This window comes from Panthera pardus, unplaced genomic scaffold, assembly GCF_024362965.1.
Source record: "Panthera pardus isolate Hobbes unplaced genomic scaffold, ASM2436296v1 HiC_scaffold_2, whole genome shotgun sequence".
Classification (NCBI taxonomy): domain Eukaryota; kingdom Metazoa; phylum Chordata; class Mammalia; order Carnivora; family Felidae; genus Panthera; species Panthera pardus.
The window spans coordinates 87,601,802-87,621,579 of NW_026526765.1; the positions used below are offsets into that span (position 1 = coordinate 87,601,802).

Here is a 19,778-nt window from a genome sequence, read left to right on the forward strand (position 1 = left end):
TTCAAAACGAGTTCCTTTTTAGCCTTATTATATTTCTGACATACATTTCATCTCCTTTTGTCCTTGGGGAAAGATATTAAAGTAGGACTAGAAGCATTAATGTAGAGTTTTCAGCAGCCATGGTCATTGGGAAAATTGATATATTTCCCTAGTTATTTCTGCTTTTGCAGCCTGAAGCTCTTCCATGACTGATACTTAAGAGAAACTTCTTAATTTTTATAACACTGTAAATTTTTTTCTTCATATAATGATTATTGTTAAGGAATAAATGAAGCATTACCTGTTAGAACTTGCTCATCATTAGCTCTGGAAAGTGAAGTCTTCACGGTGTACGTAAGGACTATGATTCGCTTGGTAGCCTCGTTGTATAACACGACTTTTGTTTTATGCCTCAAAACTGAAGCAGTCTTCCAAGTAGTAGGTCATGTCTGCAGTGCTGCTGTGTACCCACTTTGCATACAGTACCACACCTAGTGCTCGTAGCCATCCTGCACGTCAAGAAGTTTGTTCCCAGCTTGTTGTAGGCAAGAGCAAACAACAAGCTCAAGTTCAGACCTGAGCCTCCTGACTCCAAAATTCTTTCCACTTCGACTTCGGGTTGTGAGTTACTCTTATTCCATATATGAGATGCTATATAAATATGACAGAGGATTAAATGAGGTTGTCAACTTGCTTCTGTATAAGCAGAAATATGAAAATATTCTCAGGAATAGTCATTAAAACTAGCAACTGAAGAAAATACATACCTGAGAGGTGAAAATCTTAAATTTGTTAATCAACTGAGTTACCGGCTCCTCTGATGTGCCTGGCAGTGGGGTAGATAATGTGGTTACGAAAGTGATACAAAACAGAGTTGGCCCACAGATGTTGAAGAAGACAGGCAATTTCAGTTGTGACAAGTGCTACAGAGAAAGGCATGGTGCTGTGAGTCTTAACGGGGGATTTGTTGTGATCATGAAAGGATGGAGTGCTTCCTGAGGAGGTGAAATTAGACCTAAGACAGAAAGGAGAGGAAGAAGTTAAGGGGGCACAGAGGGGAAGGTGGAGCATTCCAGGCAGGGGGGATTGCATATTCAAAGGCCCTGTGGTAGGAAGGAGTGTGGCATGTATGAGGAACTGACAGATGACATTATTATTTGTATGTGACACTATGTTACTGAGACTTGGTGACAATTCCAAATTCCATTATATTGCCACTAAATTGAAATAAATTGAGAAGATAACTTTGTATTTGGCATGATGGTATCTATCCAAAGGTAAATAATAGTGGTTTTTTAAGTACCCTTAGGAAGGTAAGTTTTGACTATGTGTCTTTAAAATGAAATCAGCTAGCATTCATAGCTAGGGTAATACAACATCATAAATTTACTTCAAGAGACGTGGAATGAGTTTCAGGACCAAGGAAGTATTCCCCAACTCTTAGGATATAACATAGTTGAGTAACAATAAGAATAATAATAATTGTTATGTCTTTCGAAGTTCAAAATACCTCTTAAGCAGAAAAAAAAAGTAAAAGTTCTACTTGTTCATTTTAACCAAAATATAGTTACATGCCTCATATGTCTTTCAAATATGTCATAAAGGAGAAAGTTAAATGTATCTCTGTACCATAATAAGCAAAGTTTTCCACTTCAAATAATAATGAATCATTTACTTATTTGAATTACTAATGCCAGGCTTGCAGCAACTGGGCTTAAGATCATTTTCGTCTCCTACTAAGCATCCGGTTTGTGTTTATATGACAGTATCATTTTTTGTTGGACATAGTGTGCTTGGTTTTCAGCCTTTAGTTTTTATAAAACTCTGTATGAAGATGCTAGTGTTAGTGAAAATATAAGACAGCGAAGAAGTTATTTGCTAATATGAGTAAAAGAAAACCAGAATTCTTTCTTTGCAGATTGACATCACATATTTTAATGTTTGATCATTTTTCATAGGTTGTTTTTATTTAAGTGACTGCATTGTGCTTATTGTAGCAAAATACATGCTTTGCAAAGATAAGTTTAGCAGAAGAGAATTAATTTCTTCCCACATCTTTTAATGTGGCATGGCAGTCTCACTCTATGATCAAAACACATAACTGAAGGTTGTGTTTAATTTCTAAATCAAAGTGTTGTGGGAAGATGATTGAAATCTGAAGATGACTCAGATCCACTTGATATGTGGTTTTCTTCCTACAGAAACCTTATGGTAGACTGCCATTTCCATGTTAGAAGGAACCTAATAGCGATGAGATTAAAATAAATAGTTTCGTTATATACTGAAAGTTTATGTTAGTTTCTTTGGTTCTTACTCTGAATTTTTTGGACAACTTTGAGAACTGCAATAACACAGTCATCTATTCCCCCCACTCACTATATCTTTTTTTAAACTATGGTTGCAAAGAAGTAATGTGTTTTACTAACAAACATTGATTTTTTTTTGTTTTGTTTTTTGGACAGCTTTTGTGATTCTATTTTTTACCAAAAATATAATTTATCCAATTGGCTCTTTGTCTGTATAGAATTCTTCATTTGCCTCGAAGGGTAAATTAAGATTATACGGCTGCGTTAGCTGTGTCAGATGACTTCTGCGAGACATAGTAAATGGTAATTGTGATGTATCTCCTCCTTGACCAAAGTGAATTCGTTTTCTTGTTCTTATTCCTTAAAGCAATCATACAAAAGACAAAACTAGACCTGAAATGGATTTTTCTTAGGTGCTTTAAAAATAGAAATACAAAATTGTGTCTCCATGTCTGCGTTTCTGTCATTGTCCCTTATCTGAACCTCTCAAAGGCCTCTCTGTGTGTGGCATGCAGCAAGGCACACTCAGACAGTTCTGCTCAGAGAAGGAAGTGAAGAGTTTTGGTTCCCATTTTACACTTCTGGAACAGTTTAGGGAAGGAAGCACCTTTACACCTTTTATTGTTCGTGGTTGCTGACATCATATCCTTCCCCGACCAGTCTGTGCGTGTTTCCTGCCATTCTGTCAAGATTCTTCTGTGTGAAGGGGAGGGATTTTGTGGGAGGGAGGGAGAGAGGGAGGAAGAGCGCAAAAAAGAGTGAGGCTGGGAAGGGGGGAGGCGGTGTGTGTCACTCAAGGGAACTTGTTTGTAAATGAGAGAGCTGGGGTGGGAGAAGGATCTTTAGCATCTGTCCACAAGATATTCTTCTCTACTTGGGTCTCAAAACCACTCTGCCTTCATCTGTCTGCTTATGCCAAACTCAAAGTGAACAGAAGCCTGCCATAATGAAGTTCCCCTTTTTAGTAAGCAGCTTGATTTTATTTTTCTTATATTTAGGTTGACGAAAAGAAAAAAAAATGCAGAAGACTGTAACTCCATAGAGTGTAACTGTGGTAGAGCGTTTCTTTTTCTTCTTCTTTTTTTAATTACTGATTGTTTCTCTGTGGCTCTGTCATTTTCCAAGAATGCTTCTTTCATGTGGAGAGAAGTTAGCAGCAGGGCTGCTGGAATTATTTTAAGCTTATGGTTGATTGTATGTAATGAAAGTTCTCAGCATAACTTGAAATTCTGCTACACGGAGTTTAGCGATTCTCTTCTTCTTCGTATACATACAAAACAGTTTTAAAAGCTACTAAAGTTACATAATATCTTTCTCAGCCACTCTAGGCCTCCTACAAATTAATACTCAAAACCGACTTTGCAAAATAATTTTTGCATAAAAATCAGCTTAGAAAAATAGTTATGCTAAGAAAACAACTCCTGAGCTATTGTTGGCCTTCCTAACTCTGAATTTTTACTGGCAGCCCTGAAACGTGGTGATCCATAATCAAATGTTCTAAGCCACATCTCGTGACATATTTTACTTCATGAAAACGTCGCATCATCACTGCGTAGTAGTCTGCATGTGTACATAATAATATCAGATTTCGTATTTTAAAAATGTTCAGCAGGCAAGACTTCAAGAAACATTCATTTTTATGGAAAGCAGGAAAATACCTTAATTTTTACTGAAATTTAAGCTTGTTTGTCTTTACCTTGCGTATTTCAAAAGGGAAAACATATCCAGTGGTGTTCTGACCATTTTATATACATGTTTGATATATGCATATAAATTTTCTCAGGCAAAATATTTCCCATCCTTTTTCACTAATTAAAATCCCTGCCCTGCTCTTTTTCAAAAGTGTCTCTCGTTTCAAAGTTGGGAAGTATGGGGTGGTGATATGTAGGAACTCTTCTAAGTTTGGCTCTGGAGGAGCGCTCCCTCTGCCTTTCTGAAGAGACTTTTCTCCTGGGATGTTTCTCTGCTTGTTTGGTTATTTGTATTTTGAAACCAGGATCTGTAGAAGTTCTCGTCTTCCCCGCCTTGTCACCACACTCTAATCTGTTCACCCTGACCTTCCACCTTAAAGTGAATAAGCGCTTAGGCAGGCATAGTCCTGTAAGCCGATAGTGCCACCGGCCTCAGCTAAACGAAAAGAAAGGAAATTGTCCCATATGCATTTGCTGTGGATTCATGGGTTGGCTTTTCTGTGATAGAGGAAGCCTGTTTGTCTCTTTGGGGTCTTGCACATGCAAGGGAAATATCAATCTAATGTGCCGCTGGCTTCTAAGGTAAGACTATAGGAAACACAGGAAAGTTGCCCAGTTGAGTGATATTTAAGACTGTTTCTAAAAATAGATAGATGGACAGTGTTTGGCAACAGCAAATATATAATGCAATTGTGCTTCATGAATGTTTTCTATTGTAATGTGATTTTAATGTCTTATAGCTAATTTTTTCATGTGTATTTGTCAAATGTGTGTTGTTTATATAACTCTTTAAAACTTTTGAACTACTTCCAACATTTCAAATTACCACTGGAGTTTTTGATAAGCACTGTGTGGTCATGATGTTACTCAACATATATAGTATTCTCAGAGGCACAACTGAGCCGCAGTTTCGTAGAAAGGCATTGGGCAAAGGAGAATGGATGGTCTTAGTATTTAAGCAGCGCTTAATCCACCAGAACTAATTATATCATAATAGCTTCTGCAATTAGATAACCACAGAAAATTTTAATTTAAAGAAATTTACTCAAGGTGATAAAGAATTTAGAAATTAAATTAAAGAAATCAAAAGACAGCTGATGATCAGACCAAGTGTATAACAGCTTTCCTGTTCCGATAACTTTGAATTGGAGCCAAATAATCTATTAAATAGCCAGGACATTGGCTTAGCATTACATAATACATGTGGGAATTTTTCAGGTCCCTTGTCAGACACCAACTAAAACAGGGAAATTCTGAGCCATGTGTAAAGTAGTTGCATTCTCTGACATAAGACTGGATAGGATAATTGGAGCTGTTGCTTGCAAATGAAGAATCCATTGTGGAATGCTTTCTGGTTAACTTCCACATTTCACGGCAATTTATTTTCATTACTTTCAAATATTTTCAGATATAATTTAAAACAAAGTAAAATACATACTTTTAATACTCGGGTTCTCTGGGTTTATTTTATATTATGGATGATCCTTTCTTTAATTTTAATTCATGACCTAAAGATATCTAGTATATGTAGAGTATCAGGCTTCTGTAATTTTGTATCTTACTCCCCAAAGACATATGATATGTCTTTTTAAAATATTTAAATTTTGAGAACTGATGGCTTATTATAAAAAGTGTAGTTATTAAAAAAAGTATCCTTATAAATGGAGTAATACTCTAATTTTTTCCCACCATTTCTTTTCTGTGAATGATTATCTTTTTTGATTCTTGTGTTCAATATATAGCTTAAGGGCTTTCAAGAGGAAAAGGAGATCTCAGTGCTGATAGCTGCTTATTATGTAAGATTAAATATCCCATATTATTTTTACAGTGTTCTCATAGCAGTGACTTTTTAAAAATAAGATTAAAGGATTTAGATTTAAATTAGTTGACATTTACATATATCAAATAGCACTTTCATAATAGTCCATCCTATTTGCATAACGAGGGACGTTATCACCTCTGCTGTCAAAACACAAGATTGTTTTCCCTTCAGAAATGAATTAGCTGCCCTACTTAGCATACACAGGTACATAGAGGTTCATTAACTCTCTGATTCAGGTAATTTTTCATAATAGAAGGGTGAAAATAGTCACCTAATTTCATTAAAAAATATTAAGAAACTCGTTGCAAAAGATACATTTCAAGTGTTGGGCTTTAAAGTACAGTTTTTGTCATTTAAATGACTTGTTATATTATGAGATTATTTTAACTGTAAAAACAAACTGTTCCTATTTGATATGCTCCTGCATGGGATATACCATGTGCTTTGAGTACATATTTTCATTCATTTGATTGGCTTACTTCCATATAGTTTTCTTTTTTAAAAAATTAGAATACGATAGTTCTTATGAAACTGGCTTTCAGTTAAAGTGGCATTTAATTTTTCTTTTTTGTCCAGCAGGAACGAATGCAGGAATTTGGGAACTGAGCAGTGCAAGTGCTGAAGAAGGAGATTTGTTTGGAGGAAGCAGGAAAGAGAAAGAAAAGGAAGGAAAAAATACATAATTTCAGGGACGAGAGAGAGAAGAAAAACGGGGACTATGGGGAGAAAAAAGATTCAGATTACGAGGATTATGGATGAACGTAACAGACAGGTGAGTGGGTAGACTTTTTCTTGTATCATTATTTACATGGACTATTTATTACATTTCCCCCAGGTATATTAAAGGTACCCTGAAAACATTCCAAACTTGTGAGCATACATTAAGAGAAGTCTTAGTGAATTAAATGTGGCCAGTTTAAATGCTAATATTCTATCATATGTCAAGGGGGAAGAATCACCTTATCTGTTAGACAAATAGCTTACATGTTCATGATTATTCACTTTTTATTTCACAATAAATTTTGAACGGGAGCTATCCCTGTATAACATGAATAGCTTAATAATTAAGAGTTAATAAGCATAACATTGCTGCACTGCATGCATCATCAAACAAAGATTCCTATATTCATGGGAACGAGGACTTTTGTGGTCATGCACTTAAAGTTTTAGGATATAGGCTTATAAAAATGGCTTTATTTGTATTCACACTAAAAGAGACTTTGAAATGTCTCCAAAATATTTAGCATTGTGCTGACAACAACAACAAACACCCTCATGAAATATTAGTAACTTAAAACACTTAGGCAAAAACTATTCATTAATTCATACCATTTTCTTTAAACCACGAATTTTGTAAACAAAGAGGCAGATGATGTTACCATTTTTTTCTGCGAGTCCAATGATAATACTGTATGATACCATCAATTTGTTCTAAAGATTTTATATCTCTAAATGTTCTATTCGACAAAGACTTGTATATCATGAATATTTGTGATTTGACTATTTTCCTTCACACTTGGGGAGAGTGCATTTGGTTAGGTGATACAAGGATAGTTGGGTGGTTTGTATGCATTCTAATGTTAATTAACAAATTGTAGTACTGCCAGATCCCAACCATTACAAATGGATAATGGAACTTGCAAAACTGGCATTCATTCCTTGACCATGGGAGAGAGGAATGTTTTGCCTGTTGCTCATTTATTCTGGGGAAAGTTAAGAGGATGGCCTTTGGAGATGCCCTCACCAGACTAATTTCCTCCAAATAAAGACACTCTGGTCTGTCTCCCCTTCTGTCTTCTTGGAACTGCAAGTGAGACTAGAACTGATTTCTGGTTTAAGTTTTTTTCTATGTTTTTTTCTCCAGTTTTATTGAGACATAATTGACATACATCACTCTATAATTTTAAGGCATCCAGTGTGTTGGGTTGATTTACATGTATTGTGAAATGATTACCACAATCAGTTCAGCTAACATCCATCATCTCGTATAGATATAATAAAAGGAAAAGAATAAGGAAAAAAAGGACTTACTCTTAGCAACCTTTCTGTGTATCACACAGCAGTGGTAGCTGTAGTCATCGTGTTGTATGTTACAACCCTAGTACTTATTTATCTTGTAACTGGAAGTTTGTACCTTTTGACCACCTTCCTCCATTTCTTCTTCCCCCAACCCTCCACCTCTGGTAATCACAAGTCTGATCTCTTTGGGTGAGTTTGTTTGTTTTTTAGATTCTACATATAAATGAGATCACACAGTCTTTGTCTTTCTCTTTCTGACTTATTTCACTTAGCATAATGCCCTCAAGATCCCTTCATGGTGTTGCAAATAGTAGGATTTCCTCTTTTTTATGGCTGAATAACGTTCCATTGTGTGTATATGTGTGTGTAACAACTTATTTATTCATTCATCCATTGATGGACACTTAAGTTGTTATATGTGTAAATGATAATGAATAGAAGTTGTTATTTATGCCATCAAAGCCAGTATGTCATTAAGAGATAAACTTTAGATTTTCAAGTTTATACTCCCTTAAATTATTATATTTAAGGTACATACGCATGACTTGAACTATTTTTGGCTGAAAATTGAGTTAAAGGATAAATAAAGATTTTTGATGGATTTCTTCATTGTTTTCCTACACATTGTTTATTGCTATCGGTCAAACCAAAAAGTAATAATTCTGTCAATATAAACCACAGTATTTTTTTGTTGGCTTACAGCTTGAAATTGAAATTGAGACTGAAATATTGAACACCATGTACCATTGACTGTTTAGATCCAGTTATTTGTACTAGAATCTATTTTGAGTGCTGTCAAAAATTATAGGAATTAGCACCTAAGTTCATTGATAATACCAGGTAATGTTTAGGTTCATGAAATTCATAGTATCTTCCTTTTGCCTACAAAGAAAGGAGAAAATTTCTGCAGGTTGAATTCATGAGCTTTCATTATGCTTTATAAAGGAACATAAAACTCACACAGGATGGAAGAATTTTAACACATACTTTTGAGCTAATAATCGAACATCTTAATTTATATATGCTGCGTCTATAGTTACTGTTACTCTCATCCATGTTAGAAGTCATGATAATTGTAGGAGAAGAAAAATTGTTTAAATTCACTTCAATTTAGATGACTTTTTTAATCCTGAAGATGAATTCCTTGGTTTTATTCTACAGAATTTCAGATCTGTGTAGTCTTCTCCAACCTTTAGGTATGGCAGGTCCTTCACTCATACTCTTGAATCGGCAGAAGTGAAAACTGCCATGTTTTAATGTATATTTCAGTGATTATTTTAGTGGCTATTGACAATCTCAGACATCCATCTTACTTATAAATGTTTGTTATGTGCACCACTCACCTACTACGAGAGTGGACATGAAAGCTTACAAGATATAGGTCACTTCTAATAATCACCACCACTAGCAAATCTGCGGGAGCCAATCATCCCAAGTGCGGAGGCTCCCCCAGCCTGGGCTTCCTTTAAACTTTGTGTTCACATGTGGAAAAGAAAAATGTTAACTGCTTTGCCCTTTTTGAAGCTTACCCCACTGCAGACTCCATAATAGAACCTCACACAATGGCTCACTGTCATCTTTTCTTAAAAGTAGTAAAAGCCCACTCTGCCATTGCAGGTGTTTATTTGGCTATACAGAGAACAGGGTGTGTTTTTACAGAATAAGAAGTAGAGACTTAAAAGTGTGAAATGAAATATTACAAAGCTGATGTATAAGTTGAATATCATTAAGAACTAACACTGCTGTAAAACAGCAGCTAACTGTTTAAATTTAATTTTGCCCTTACTCTACCTTTCATAACGGAAGTAAGGAGAACAGCTAACACTCAGAAACTCCAGTTGTATACATAAAATAGTTTAGAGGAGGAAAAAAATGAACAGCTCATTTTATTTTTAAAAATTTGTCCAGAGTTTCTGACTTTACGAAAACTACTTATTTCTCAATTTCTTACTTAAACTACATACATTACTTAGGCGACTATGTAAAAATAAATAAAATCATGAATTGTTAATTTGTCTTATAGAAATTTCCAGATAACTTAATAAAAGTAGCAACATGTACCAAGAATTACGTATGTGTTATTTCATTTAATTCTTATTAACCCCACTTACAGGGGAATAATTCACTTATTTACTAAATCAACAAATATTATTAGATTGCAATATGCTTAACATTAAGAATTCAGTGGTAAACCAGACGAATCTCATACAGCTTATCATCTGCCACAGAGGTCAGCAAAGTTTTTCTGTAAAGGGCCAGATAGCAAATATTTTTGGCCTTGTGAGCCATACAGTCTTCATCTCAACTACTCAGCTCTGCCCTAGTTGTGAAAGCAACCTTGGACAAATGTGTAAATGAATGAATGTGTCTATGAATAAAACTCTACTGACAAAAATGAGATGGGCTGTATATGGCCTGTGGGCCAGAGTTTGTGGATCCCTGGCTTAGTAGGATGAAGCAGACGTGAGATTTGCAAATATATAATAAAAATGTTATAGATATGTGGTGTGAATGAAATTATCAAAGCGCTATCAAAGTATAACAAGAGGTGCTTTATTTAGATTGGGGATTGGATGAAAGGCCTCTCTGAGGAAATGCTAAAAGATGAGAACTAAAACATGAGTCAGAGTTAGGCAGGTGACAACATTCCAGATGGAACAATATTTGCAAAGCTCCTTAAGAACGGAAAGAGCTTGCTAAGGAGCCAAGGGAAAGCTTGTGGAACTTGAGTCTGGTGTGTATGACTTTGGAGAGATGAGAGAAAAGATTAGATGCTAGACAGGGCCCAGATCATGCAAAGCTTTCAAGTCAGAGAGTTAATACTAAGTGGTGGCCAAAATTTGGAGCCCACACCTTTCAGATTAAAAAAACAAAACAATGCATGCTTTTCTCAACCATGTCAGGCTACATCCTGTATAATATAATGGCTAAGAGCATGGTTTTATGTCTTTGCTTTTCCCAATTACATCATACTGCATCCAGTGTAACATAGTGGTGAAAAGCATGGGTTTTAGACACACGAACCTAGCTGTGATCTCAATTCTGCCACATACTAGCCCCTCTGAGCCTTATCAGTTTCCTCATCAATAGACTGAGGTTTAAAAAATAGTACCCACCTCAAGTCATTGAGATAATTAAATTAGGGCATAAATTTAAAGCATCTAACATATAATAAGCGCCCAATGAATGTACGTATTAGCTGTTCCTATTAAGACTCATGCTTTTTAAACCATTAGCTTTTATAAGTTAATGTGACCTCCATTAAAACTCCTGAGCTGTGTAGAACACTAAAGAGTGGTGCCTGAACCTCATTTCAAGAAGGTTCTACCTTTTAAAGGCTATAAGGGAGCTGGAAGGAAAAGTGGAATAGAGTGGAGCAGGAGCACAAAAGGAGCCTTTGGAATCTCACAAGGGGTGAGAGAATCCTTTTCAGAGCAGGAGTGGCTGATAGCAGAGGATGGCTTGTGGGCTGGAAGGAAAATCACAGACATTTGCAGGGCAGAGCTTGTGACAAGGAGGAGAAGGAGTAGTTTTCTAAGTTCTATGCTTGCAGCACTTATTTTCAAATATATGTTACTGACCAAGTTATTTTGAACTACTTGTCACCATTTTTATCACTTCCAGCATCCACTTTATTCTAACACTACAATTTCAGTGTCTCCTTCTGCATTTCTTATTTTTACCCCCTAAGTACCTTCAGTAATCAGGCAATAATCTTACCCTACTTCATATGGTACCAGTAAATATGCTCCTGAAAAAAACCAACAACAGATTTTTAAAGTGAGTTTTACCCTTGTGTCACTCTTTTTACAAAAGCAGAATATACTTAGAAATCTGTTATATCTGTTGTATCAAGAAGAAAGATATACAAAAAATAAGCTTGTTTAACCTAAACCTGTTTATACTTGTATGTTTGTATTTTAAATTTTCAGTTTCCCCACTTTGAAATGATAGGAGAGGTAAATCCAAATGTATTTGTGTGACTTGTTATAAAAAGACATTTAAATATTTGAATAACTGTAAGGGAAAAATATTTGCCAAATAACACAGACAGGACCTAATATAGTAAGCTAAGGGAAGAAGATTTTTAAAAGTCTTAAGTTCTCTTCCATCAGGTCTGGCACACTAATAGTTTTTGCCAGCAAACAAAATTTCACGTAATTATCAGTGCAATAACTGGAGCACAAATTAAAGACAATTAGCAACATTCTCCTCTTAATAGAACAAGAGAATCCCCTTATGACTAAAAGGAATTCAGAGATCATAGTTGTTAAATTTTCTAACTTTTTCTCTTTTCTTAGGTCCCTATGTCAGTTTCTTTTTTTTTATGTTTTTAATGTTTATTTGCCTATTTTGAGAGAGAGAGAAAGAGAGAGTGTGAGCAGGGGAGGGTCAGAGAGAGAGCTAGAGAGAATCCCAAGCAGGCACCAAGCTGTCAGCACACAGCTGGACAAGGGTCTCTGTCCCACAAACTGTGAGATCATGACCTGAGCTGAAATCAAGAGTCCGATGCTTAACCATCTGAGCCACCCAGTTTCTTTATATAACTTATAAATTATTTTAAATAGGCTTAGAAAAAAAGAACTCGGAGAAATATGTTCACAGCAACCTGTGAACAGTTTCTACATAAGGATGTTTTTAAACGAAATCTAATCTTTTTTAAAGTGAATAAAAGAGGGGTGCCTGGGTGGCTCAGTCGGTTGAGCATCCGGCTTCGGCTTAGGTCGTGATCTCACGGTTCATGAGTTCGAGCCCCACATCAGGCTCGGTGCTGACAGCTCAGAGCCTGGAGCCTGCTTCAGATTCTGCGTCTCCCTCTCTCTCTGCTCCTCCCCTGCTCACACACTGTCTCTCTCTCTCAAAAATAAATAAAGATTAAAAAATTTAAAAAAATAATAATAAAGTGAATAAAAGAGATTTATTGATTTCATCAAATGACTCTCAAAAGAAACAAGTATTATTCCTTACTTTCTGCTACTTTCCACTATTTTAGGCTGTTCTTAGAATTTTAGCTAAAATTTCAGTGAAAATTGTACTGTAATGTTCCTTCAAGGTGATATCCAGAATGCCAGTAAATAAAAGGCTAATTACAGTTCTAAACCTGAGGGTAAAAACCTACTAACCTACTCTTTAAATGTGAGGAACTTGATAATTTAGAAAGACAAATAAATGGCTTCAGGAAGATAACTTTGTAATTAATTCTAAACCATGAGTTGAACAGATTATTCCAGTCATACTTTTTCTTTTGTCATCTGCACGAACAGAACTTACATTTTTGTCCATTGCCTGTATGCATACCAAGCAAGTATATATTATCTGAGAGGAAATTATACTTAAATTGCTATCAAAGAGTTATACATGTTAGTCCATGAATATCTGGAAGCTTGTTTTAAATCAAGTGAATCAGAAGTTTAAGTAGGGATGCCTGGGTGGCTCAGTCGGTTGAGCATCTAACTTCGGTTCAGGTCATGATCTCCCAGTTGGTGAGTTCGAGCCCCACAAGGGGCTTGCTGTTATCAGTGCAGAGCCTGCTTCAGATCATCTGTCCCCCTCTCTCTGCCGCTCCCCCGCCTTGCATGAGCACATGCACAGTCTCTCTCTCTCTCTCAAAAATAAATAAAAGCATTTTTTTAAGTTTTAAAAAATCACAGAAATACTGATTTAAATCTAAAATAAATTCACAGATAACTGATATTGGTGATTATTAAGCCTTTTTTACTCTCAGTATCATTTCTTAACAGCTAAACTGCCTCCCTAAACTTGGTATCAATAAATAATTAGAGTGTATCATAGTAATGAATTAGGGCATAGAACATTTCAGAATTGAATTATAGGTATATTGATGCATCCTGTGGGCTCCTACTTAAAGGTTCCCCAGCATTTAAGTTAAATCATTCTTTCATTAATCTTAAAATCACCAGGGGGAAAAGTTTTTGTTCAGAGAGCTGGAATTACTGGTGTTTGAAGATACTGAAAAAGGAAACCAGAAGAAAAAAAAATGTATTTTGTGAGTTTCCAAATCAAAGAGGTAGCTAGAGTGTTCCGATGTACATTGAGCAGCTATGACATCAGGCCACTCATTTCTGTTCTGTTCCTAGCAATTTAAAAACAGTTCACAAATGGTCTCCCCAGTATATGGGTGAAACATAGAAATAGTGCACCACACATTTACTATACATCCCATACATGTGAGCTATTTTATATTTATATCCACTAACTCTATTCCTTGACTACCAGAGAAGTATTGTCTCAACTGCCATCAAATTCATTCATTAGGTTTCCTTTGATAGGGAATCCAAGAGGTGCCAAAATTTTCACAAGGAATACAGTAACAATCTGCACAAACTGGAGGGCTTCAAGACGTCTTGTTGTTTCAGTTCTAGTTTGTATATCTCATTCAATTTTCATTTAAAACTATAATTTAGAGAAATTCCCACGTTTGTGTTCATTGTATCTCCATCAGTTTGTGTAGAGAGTTGGCATTGAATGGCACCTTCCACCTCTGTGAATGCATGCACACCCCATTCTGTTTGCAATAAGTCACCTTTTGTTTTGCAAATGCACAAACCAAAGTGTGTGACATTGTATTACTAAGAAACCAACCCTAAAAATATTAACATTATAAATAGACCACATAAGCCCAGAGGTTTCTTCCAAACTGTAGATTAAAGAACGTGTTGCTAATTTTCTCAAAAGCTCTGTCCTTTGCAGTCTAGACTTCCTCTAACATTATAATTTATTCGTTTAAAATAAGCTCTTTCAAAAACTTGATGCAAGTATTTTTAAAGTTTACATCCCCCACATACTCTTATTGAAGACAATATGGCAACTCTCCCTCCCCACCCCCAGAATAATAACTTTGGTCTAAAAAGAAAAATAACGTAATTAACTTGAAGTAAATGAAATTGCATAATATGGAATATATATTTGCATTTCCTTTGAAATATGTTGAACCACTAATAGGAATAAGAGATCCACTCTAAATGTTTGGAAATTTGACTTTTAATTTTAAGTTGGAACAGTTTAGCTTAAGAAATCACTAACATTTAAATAACATTTCAACAAACGCAACTGTTTGGAAACTACAACGGAGACAGCCTCCTGCCTTCTGTCTTGTGAGGATTGATTTGGAAGGCCCTGAGGGAGAAAATATTGGAGTTAGGAGGTAAAACTGAAGCCATCGTGGAAAGGAAGAAGTTACACTCTTCCTGTTATGACAGGAAACGTAGACAAATGTGCTTCCTGAGCATTTGCTCAGCAGGGAATGAAGTAGTCTTTGACCTTTACCTTAGGTACATTTTGGCTTTGTTAAACTAGTAAACATGTTTTTGCCCCCAAAATATTAATCTGGTTTATTTAATTTGTCTCATATTCAAATACTTTTTGCGTATATGGGGTATAGAGAAATAGATAGAGGTATTTATTTTATGGCTGCCTTTACAGATTGAATTTAGAACATAAATCAGCCTTTTAATGAACCAAGGAGACCTGAATAGCACATATAAAAAATTAAAAACATACTGTGTGTTATAGTCATCTCTTTAAAATCCAGAACATTTTTAGGCTTAAAAATGGACTACAACAAAATCTTTTAAATCCTGGTAATTTTAATAATTGTAGATCATCTTTCTTCCTTTTCCTCCTGGAGACAGATGTATCAGAAATTAGCTATGACAAGTTTTAAAACCCAGACCCTGTGAGTCTGTGAATAAACATTCAAGTTTATTCATATACATTCAACTATTTAACTGTGATCTAACCCATTGTTTATTATTTTTCCTCAAAACAGAGTGCAGTGAACAAAATTTTAAATTTTATTTTGGGGCTTGGGGGTTGGCTTCGGGTGAGGAGATGGTAGAATTCTAAATTCCACACTCTCAAACCCCGGTTTTCATTCTTTTATTCTGTTCAGAATTTTAGGAACTACTCCTTGCAAACCCTTTGGAAATCCTGCTACACTGCAGTGAAATGCGGCTCAATGCGCTTGAGGCCAACGAGGACAATAGTCCTCTTTGCAGCAGAACACATTGCTGTCTCATCCTCGCAAGTTGTGCTGGAGGGTTACAAGCACATGGTAGCAGTCTGCTTAAAAGAGTCCCTCACTGCTCTTTAAAGAGCCTTTCATTTACGATGGCAGGCCCCGTCATTGTATAAAGGAGCGCTTGTCTAACACGAGTCTGCAGTGGCATTACTTCCTCCCACCGAGAGTAATCATCAAGCCTAAAGCTCGCAAGCCTTTCTAATGACAGACTGAATTAAACAAAATAAAATTGAAGAGGAATAGTGTAGAACAGTTGTACCATTACTTACTGTCAGAGCAAGCCAGGGGAAGAAAAAGAGCATTTAAGAGGGCATTTCCCTTTTTTTCAATTAGAGATTGTCGTTGCAGACTCTTGACTCCATCCCTAACCCATTAAACACATAGGAAGACTTCGTGCCTCTGGATTAGAGAGCGCATTGTATCTATGAACTGTCCATCTTATCCTTCATTAGTCGTTCCATTTCCTTAACCAGGAGGAAACTGAGAAACTATCTATGTTGGGAGTAAGGCGGAATGGATCTAAATCTAAAATATTTTCATAGGATGCGGGTTATATTTCTCGTGACTCTTGTTGGACAACAACAACAACAAAAAGATAAAGCCTCAAAACTTTGAAAGTAGAATTAGTTGGGTATATTAGTCCCAAATATGTTGTAAAACAAAGAAACTAATGTCACTTTATGAATTAAAGAACTGAACAAAAAGTTTTCCACTCATTGAGCAGTTCAATTAAGATTCAGCTGACAGTGTTCTGGGTGGTGGAAAGAAGTATCAGGGACCCATAGATAAAGTTATTGTTGCTTTCCTTAGCAATGCATCAAAGGTTCTAGAGTTCAGGACTCACTTATTCTCAGAGATGTGAGTAGCTGCTGTTTCCAAAGGTCTTTTCTTTCAATTTTTCAGAACTCCTGTAAGATACGAGGGCTCTCACAGTTTATATGGCAGGAAAGTTCTCCTGAGGTAACTTTACGTGAACACAGCCCAGATTGGGAGGGTGAACGGAGCAGGCACACATGTGGCCGGGAGACTCATTATTAAATGCCCCTTCCATTACACAGTAATCACACTAATATCCCTACCCTGTAGGAAATGATACAGGTCTTGTCCTCTGTTTTTAGAACTTGATATTTACATTGCCTGTGTGTAAATCAGAGTCCTACCTTTTTTATTCTGGCTGTAAACAGAGCTGTATTTGCTACCAACCAAAATATTTCTCATTTTGTGAAATTTAAATAAACATCCATAAATATAGAACTAGTGTGTGCCCACTGGTGCATGCATGTGGTTCTCACTGGCTTTAGTGGGAATGGCTGGAGGTCCTGAGGGCAGAAGTGGCTGAAGCACCCACACAAAAGGAGCTTTGGTTTATTGTGAGAACATAGAAGCCAACTTCTTCTCAATTTCTGTATTATTATTTTTTTTACTTTAACCTAGAAAGCTATCCTTACATGAATTAATAGTTCATGCACTATTCTGCTTGTACTCATCAGAATTGCTGACAATTCTTAATGTGCCTGTACACTGCTCAGTGAACAGTTGATGGGATTCATACTGTGCCGCCCGTCAGCCCCTGAAGTGCATGGCGAGCTAGAAGAGGGAAAAACAACTAGAGGAAAGAAGGATGAATTTTGTGTGAAAAGGGTTGTATTTCTAGCTCATCCAAGGACTAGTTTTGTGACACTTTATGTCTTCATTTACAAAAGTATCATCTGAGAAATGGGGATGGTAAGCTGTGCCGTATGGTAACTTAAAAGAGATACAGTCAAATGTGGTGAGATAACTTATTATAAAGTCTTTAACTTCTTAGAAAAAAAGTCACCAAATGAAGTCAACACTTACCAAAAAAACAATCATAAGAAATATGATAATTTCACCAACAAACCCATACACAAAATTTGGCCCACTCCAATTTCTGTCCTGAATTTCAGTTTTACCAAAAGCATATTTTCCCCATAAGTTAATATGGCAAAAAAGAAAAAGAACTATGTGAAATTTTCCTCTCGGTGGCAAATTTCCTATGTCCTATTAACATAGTTTGAGCATGCACTGAAATTCATTTTTAGCCATTCATTTTGGGTGGCAAAAAAGGTGTAATTGCTCCATGCATCTATCCTTTCATTCATTCAACAAATATTTAGCCAAGTTTTGTTCTGGGACTTCAGGACATAAGATTGGAAAAGAGAAGTTCTGAGCTTCCACGGAAAGTTCAAGGTCTAGTTGAGAGAGAAACTCTAGCCTAGACATAATAGTGTTAACCCAAGTTGGCAGGTTCTAGGACAGCAGTCTTTTACCGTATGTAACAAGAACTAACTGAGCCTGATGCATCAGAGAAAAAATACTACCTGCCTTGTATAGTGTTTCACAGTCAACAAGTCACTTATACTTCTATTATGGCCCTCGGTGAACTCTCATGACTCTGCAAGATGTCCATTATAACCTCCACTTTGTGGTTGAAGAAACCAGGATTCAGATAAGTTAAACAATTTACCCAAGAGCACACAGCTCATAAATGGCAGAGCTCCGACTTGATTTTCAATTCCTATATTTTTGCCTCTATACCACACTGCCCCAGTAATAATGCATATATACTACTTCTTTAAAAATATCTTAATAGTGTGAATTTTCTCTTTTATCAATCTGGACAATTATTTTTCTGTGCATTTTCAGCACTGTCCATAATTTAATATTGTAACTCAAATTCTTTACAGTCTTTGTATCTCATCTAACTATAAAAAGAAAGTGACCCTGTTTTACTTCTTGGAATATGGAAATTAGAGGTGATTATGATAATATATTGATGAGATTGGGTAACCAAAACACAGGCATTTTATAGAATGAAATTACAGAAATAGATTCTTGTTTTCAACTATATTACCATTCAGTCAAATTTTCCCCTTGACCTAGAAGCGTGTGCTATCTAGGCATAGAATCTGAACATCTAAAATCTGAAATAAATATTTTAAAGGTCTCTGGTCCAGCTTCTGCTTAATTCAGGAATACCTTCTGTACCTTCCTTGATATGCAGCTCTACTTAAACATTCTCAGGAATGAACTGCTTCCTACTTTGTCAGACTAGATCCACTCTTTGATAGTTCTCCTCCCTAGATGTTCTATTTTGAGCCTCTTTAAAAGATTTTCAGCAATGCTTTCTAATATGTAGAGTAAAACAGAATAACTCATCTGCCTCTTTACATGGCCAGAAATCTTCAGATCTTGGAAAGTGTTTAGCAAATCACTTTTAACTCTATTTCTCTGGATTGAACATTCCGGATTCCCTTAATGATTTCTAATGCAAAATTATTCTTACATCCTACATCAACCTATTTGCCATCCTATAGACACTGATTTTGTCAGTGTCATGGTAAAATGTAATTCTCAGAACTGAATACAGTGCCAAAGATTAATTAGTACTAACAAAAAGATCATTAGAATAATTAATTCCCACTCTGGAACACTACAACTTTAGATCCTTTCCCCCATATCAGCCACCACATTAATTTTCCTCCAACCTGAGCTTCCAGAATTGTTTTTTTAAAAAATATGAACAAAGACTTTAAAATTACCTTTTTCATCGTATTGTTTGTGACCAGCTTTCTAGTCTGTAGAGGCGGCTATGGATAGACACTCTACCAGATTTATTTTTATATGCAGATCTTATAAGCATGCCTTCTACATCTTCATCTAATCCAATGATAAAAATTACTACCAGCTAGTATCAATTCTATAATACCGTGATGAGGACTTCGTTGAATACTTTCTTTGCCAAATACATGTTTTTTGAAAATCTTAACTCATTGGAAAGTTCAGTGAATTTTTGCTCAAAGAATGCATTTTGCAGATCCTCTCCCTTTATCTCTGTATCTTGTGACTATAAAATTAAATTTTTATCTTCACACTTTTCCATCCTTCATGATGAATCA

At 35.8% G+C, this 19,778-nt stretch overlaps 1 protein-coding gene across 16 annotated transcripts in view; it reads left to right on the plus strand.

Annotated features, from left to right (window-relative positions):
- Window positions 1-19,778, plus strand: part of MEF2C (myocyte enhancer factor 2C) — a 171,483-nt gene that overhangs the window by 69,178 nt on the left and 82,527 nt on the right. For 10 of the 16 annotated variants that reach the window (XM_053907208.1, XM_053907222.1, XM_053907215.1 and 7 more), the window contains one exon: window positions 6,375-6,570. In XM_053907208.1, the coding sequence (XP_053763183.1) occupies window positions 6,517-6,570 (54 nt within the window). In that variant the 5' untranslated portion in view covers window positions 6,375-6,516. Of the gene's footprint in view, window positions 1-3,103; window positions 3,250-4,384; window positions 4,559-6,374; window positions 6,571-19,778 lie in introns of those variants that run through there. The other 6 variants (XM_053907210.1, XM_053907207.1, XM_053907213.1 and 3 more) reach the window with 5 other exon arrangements.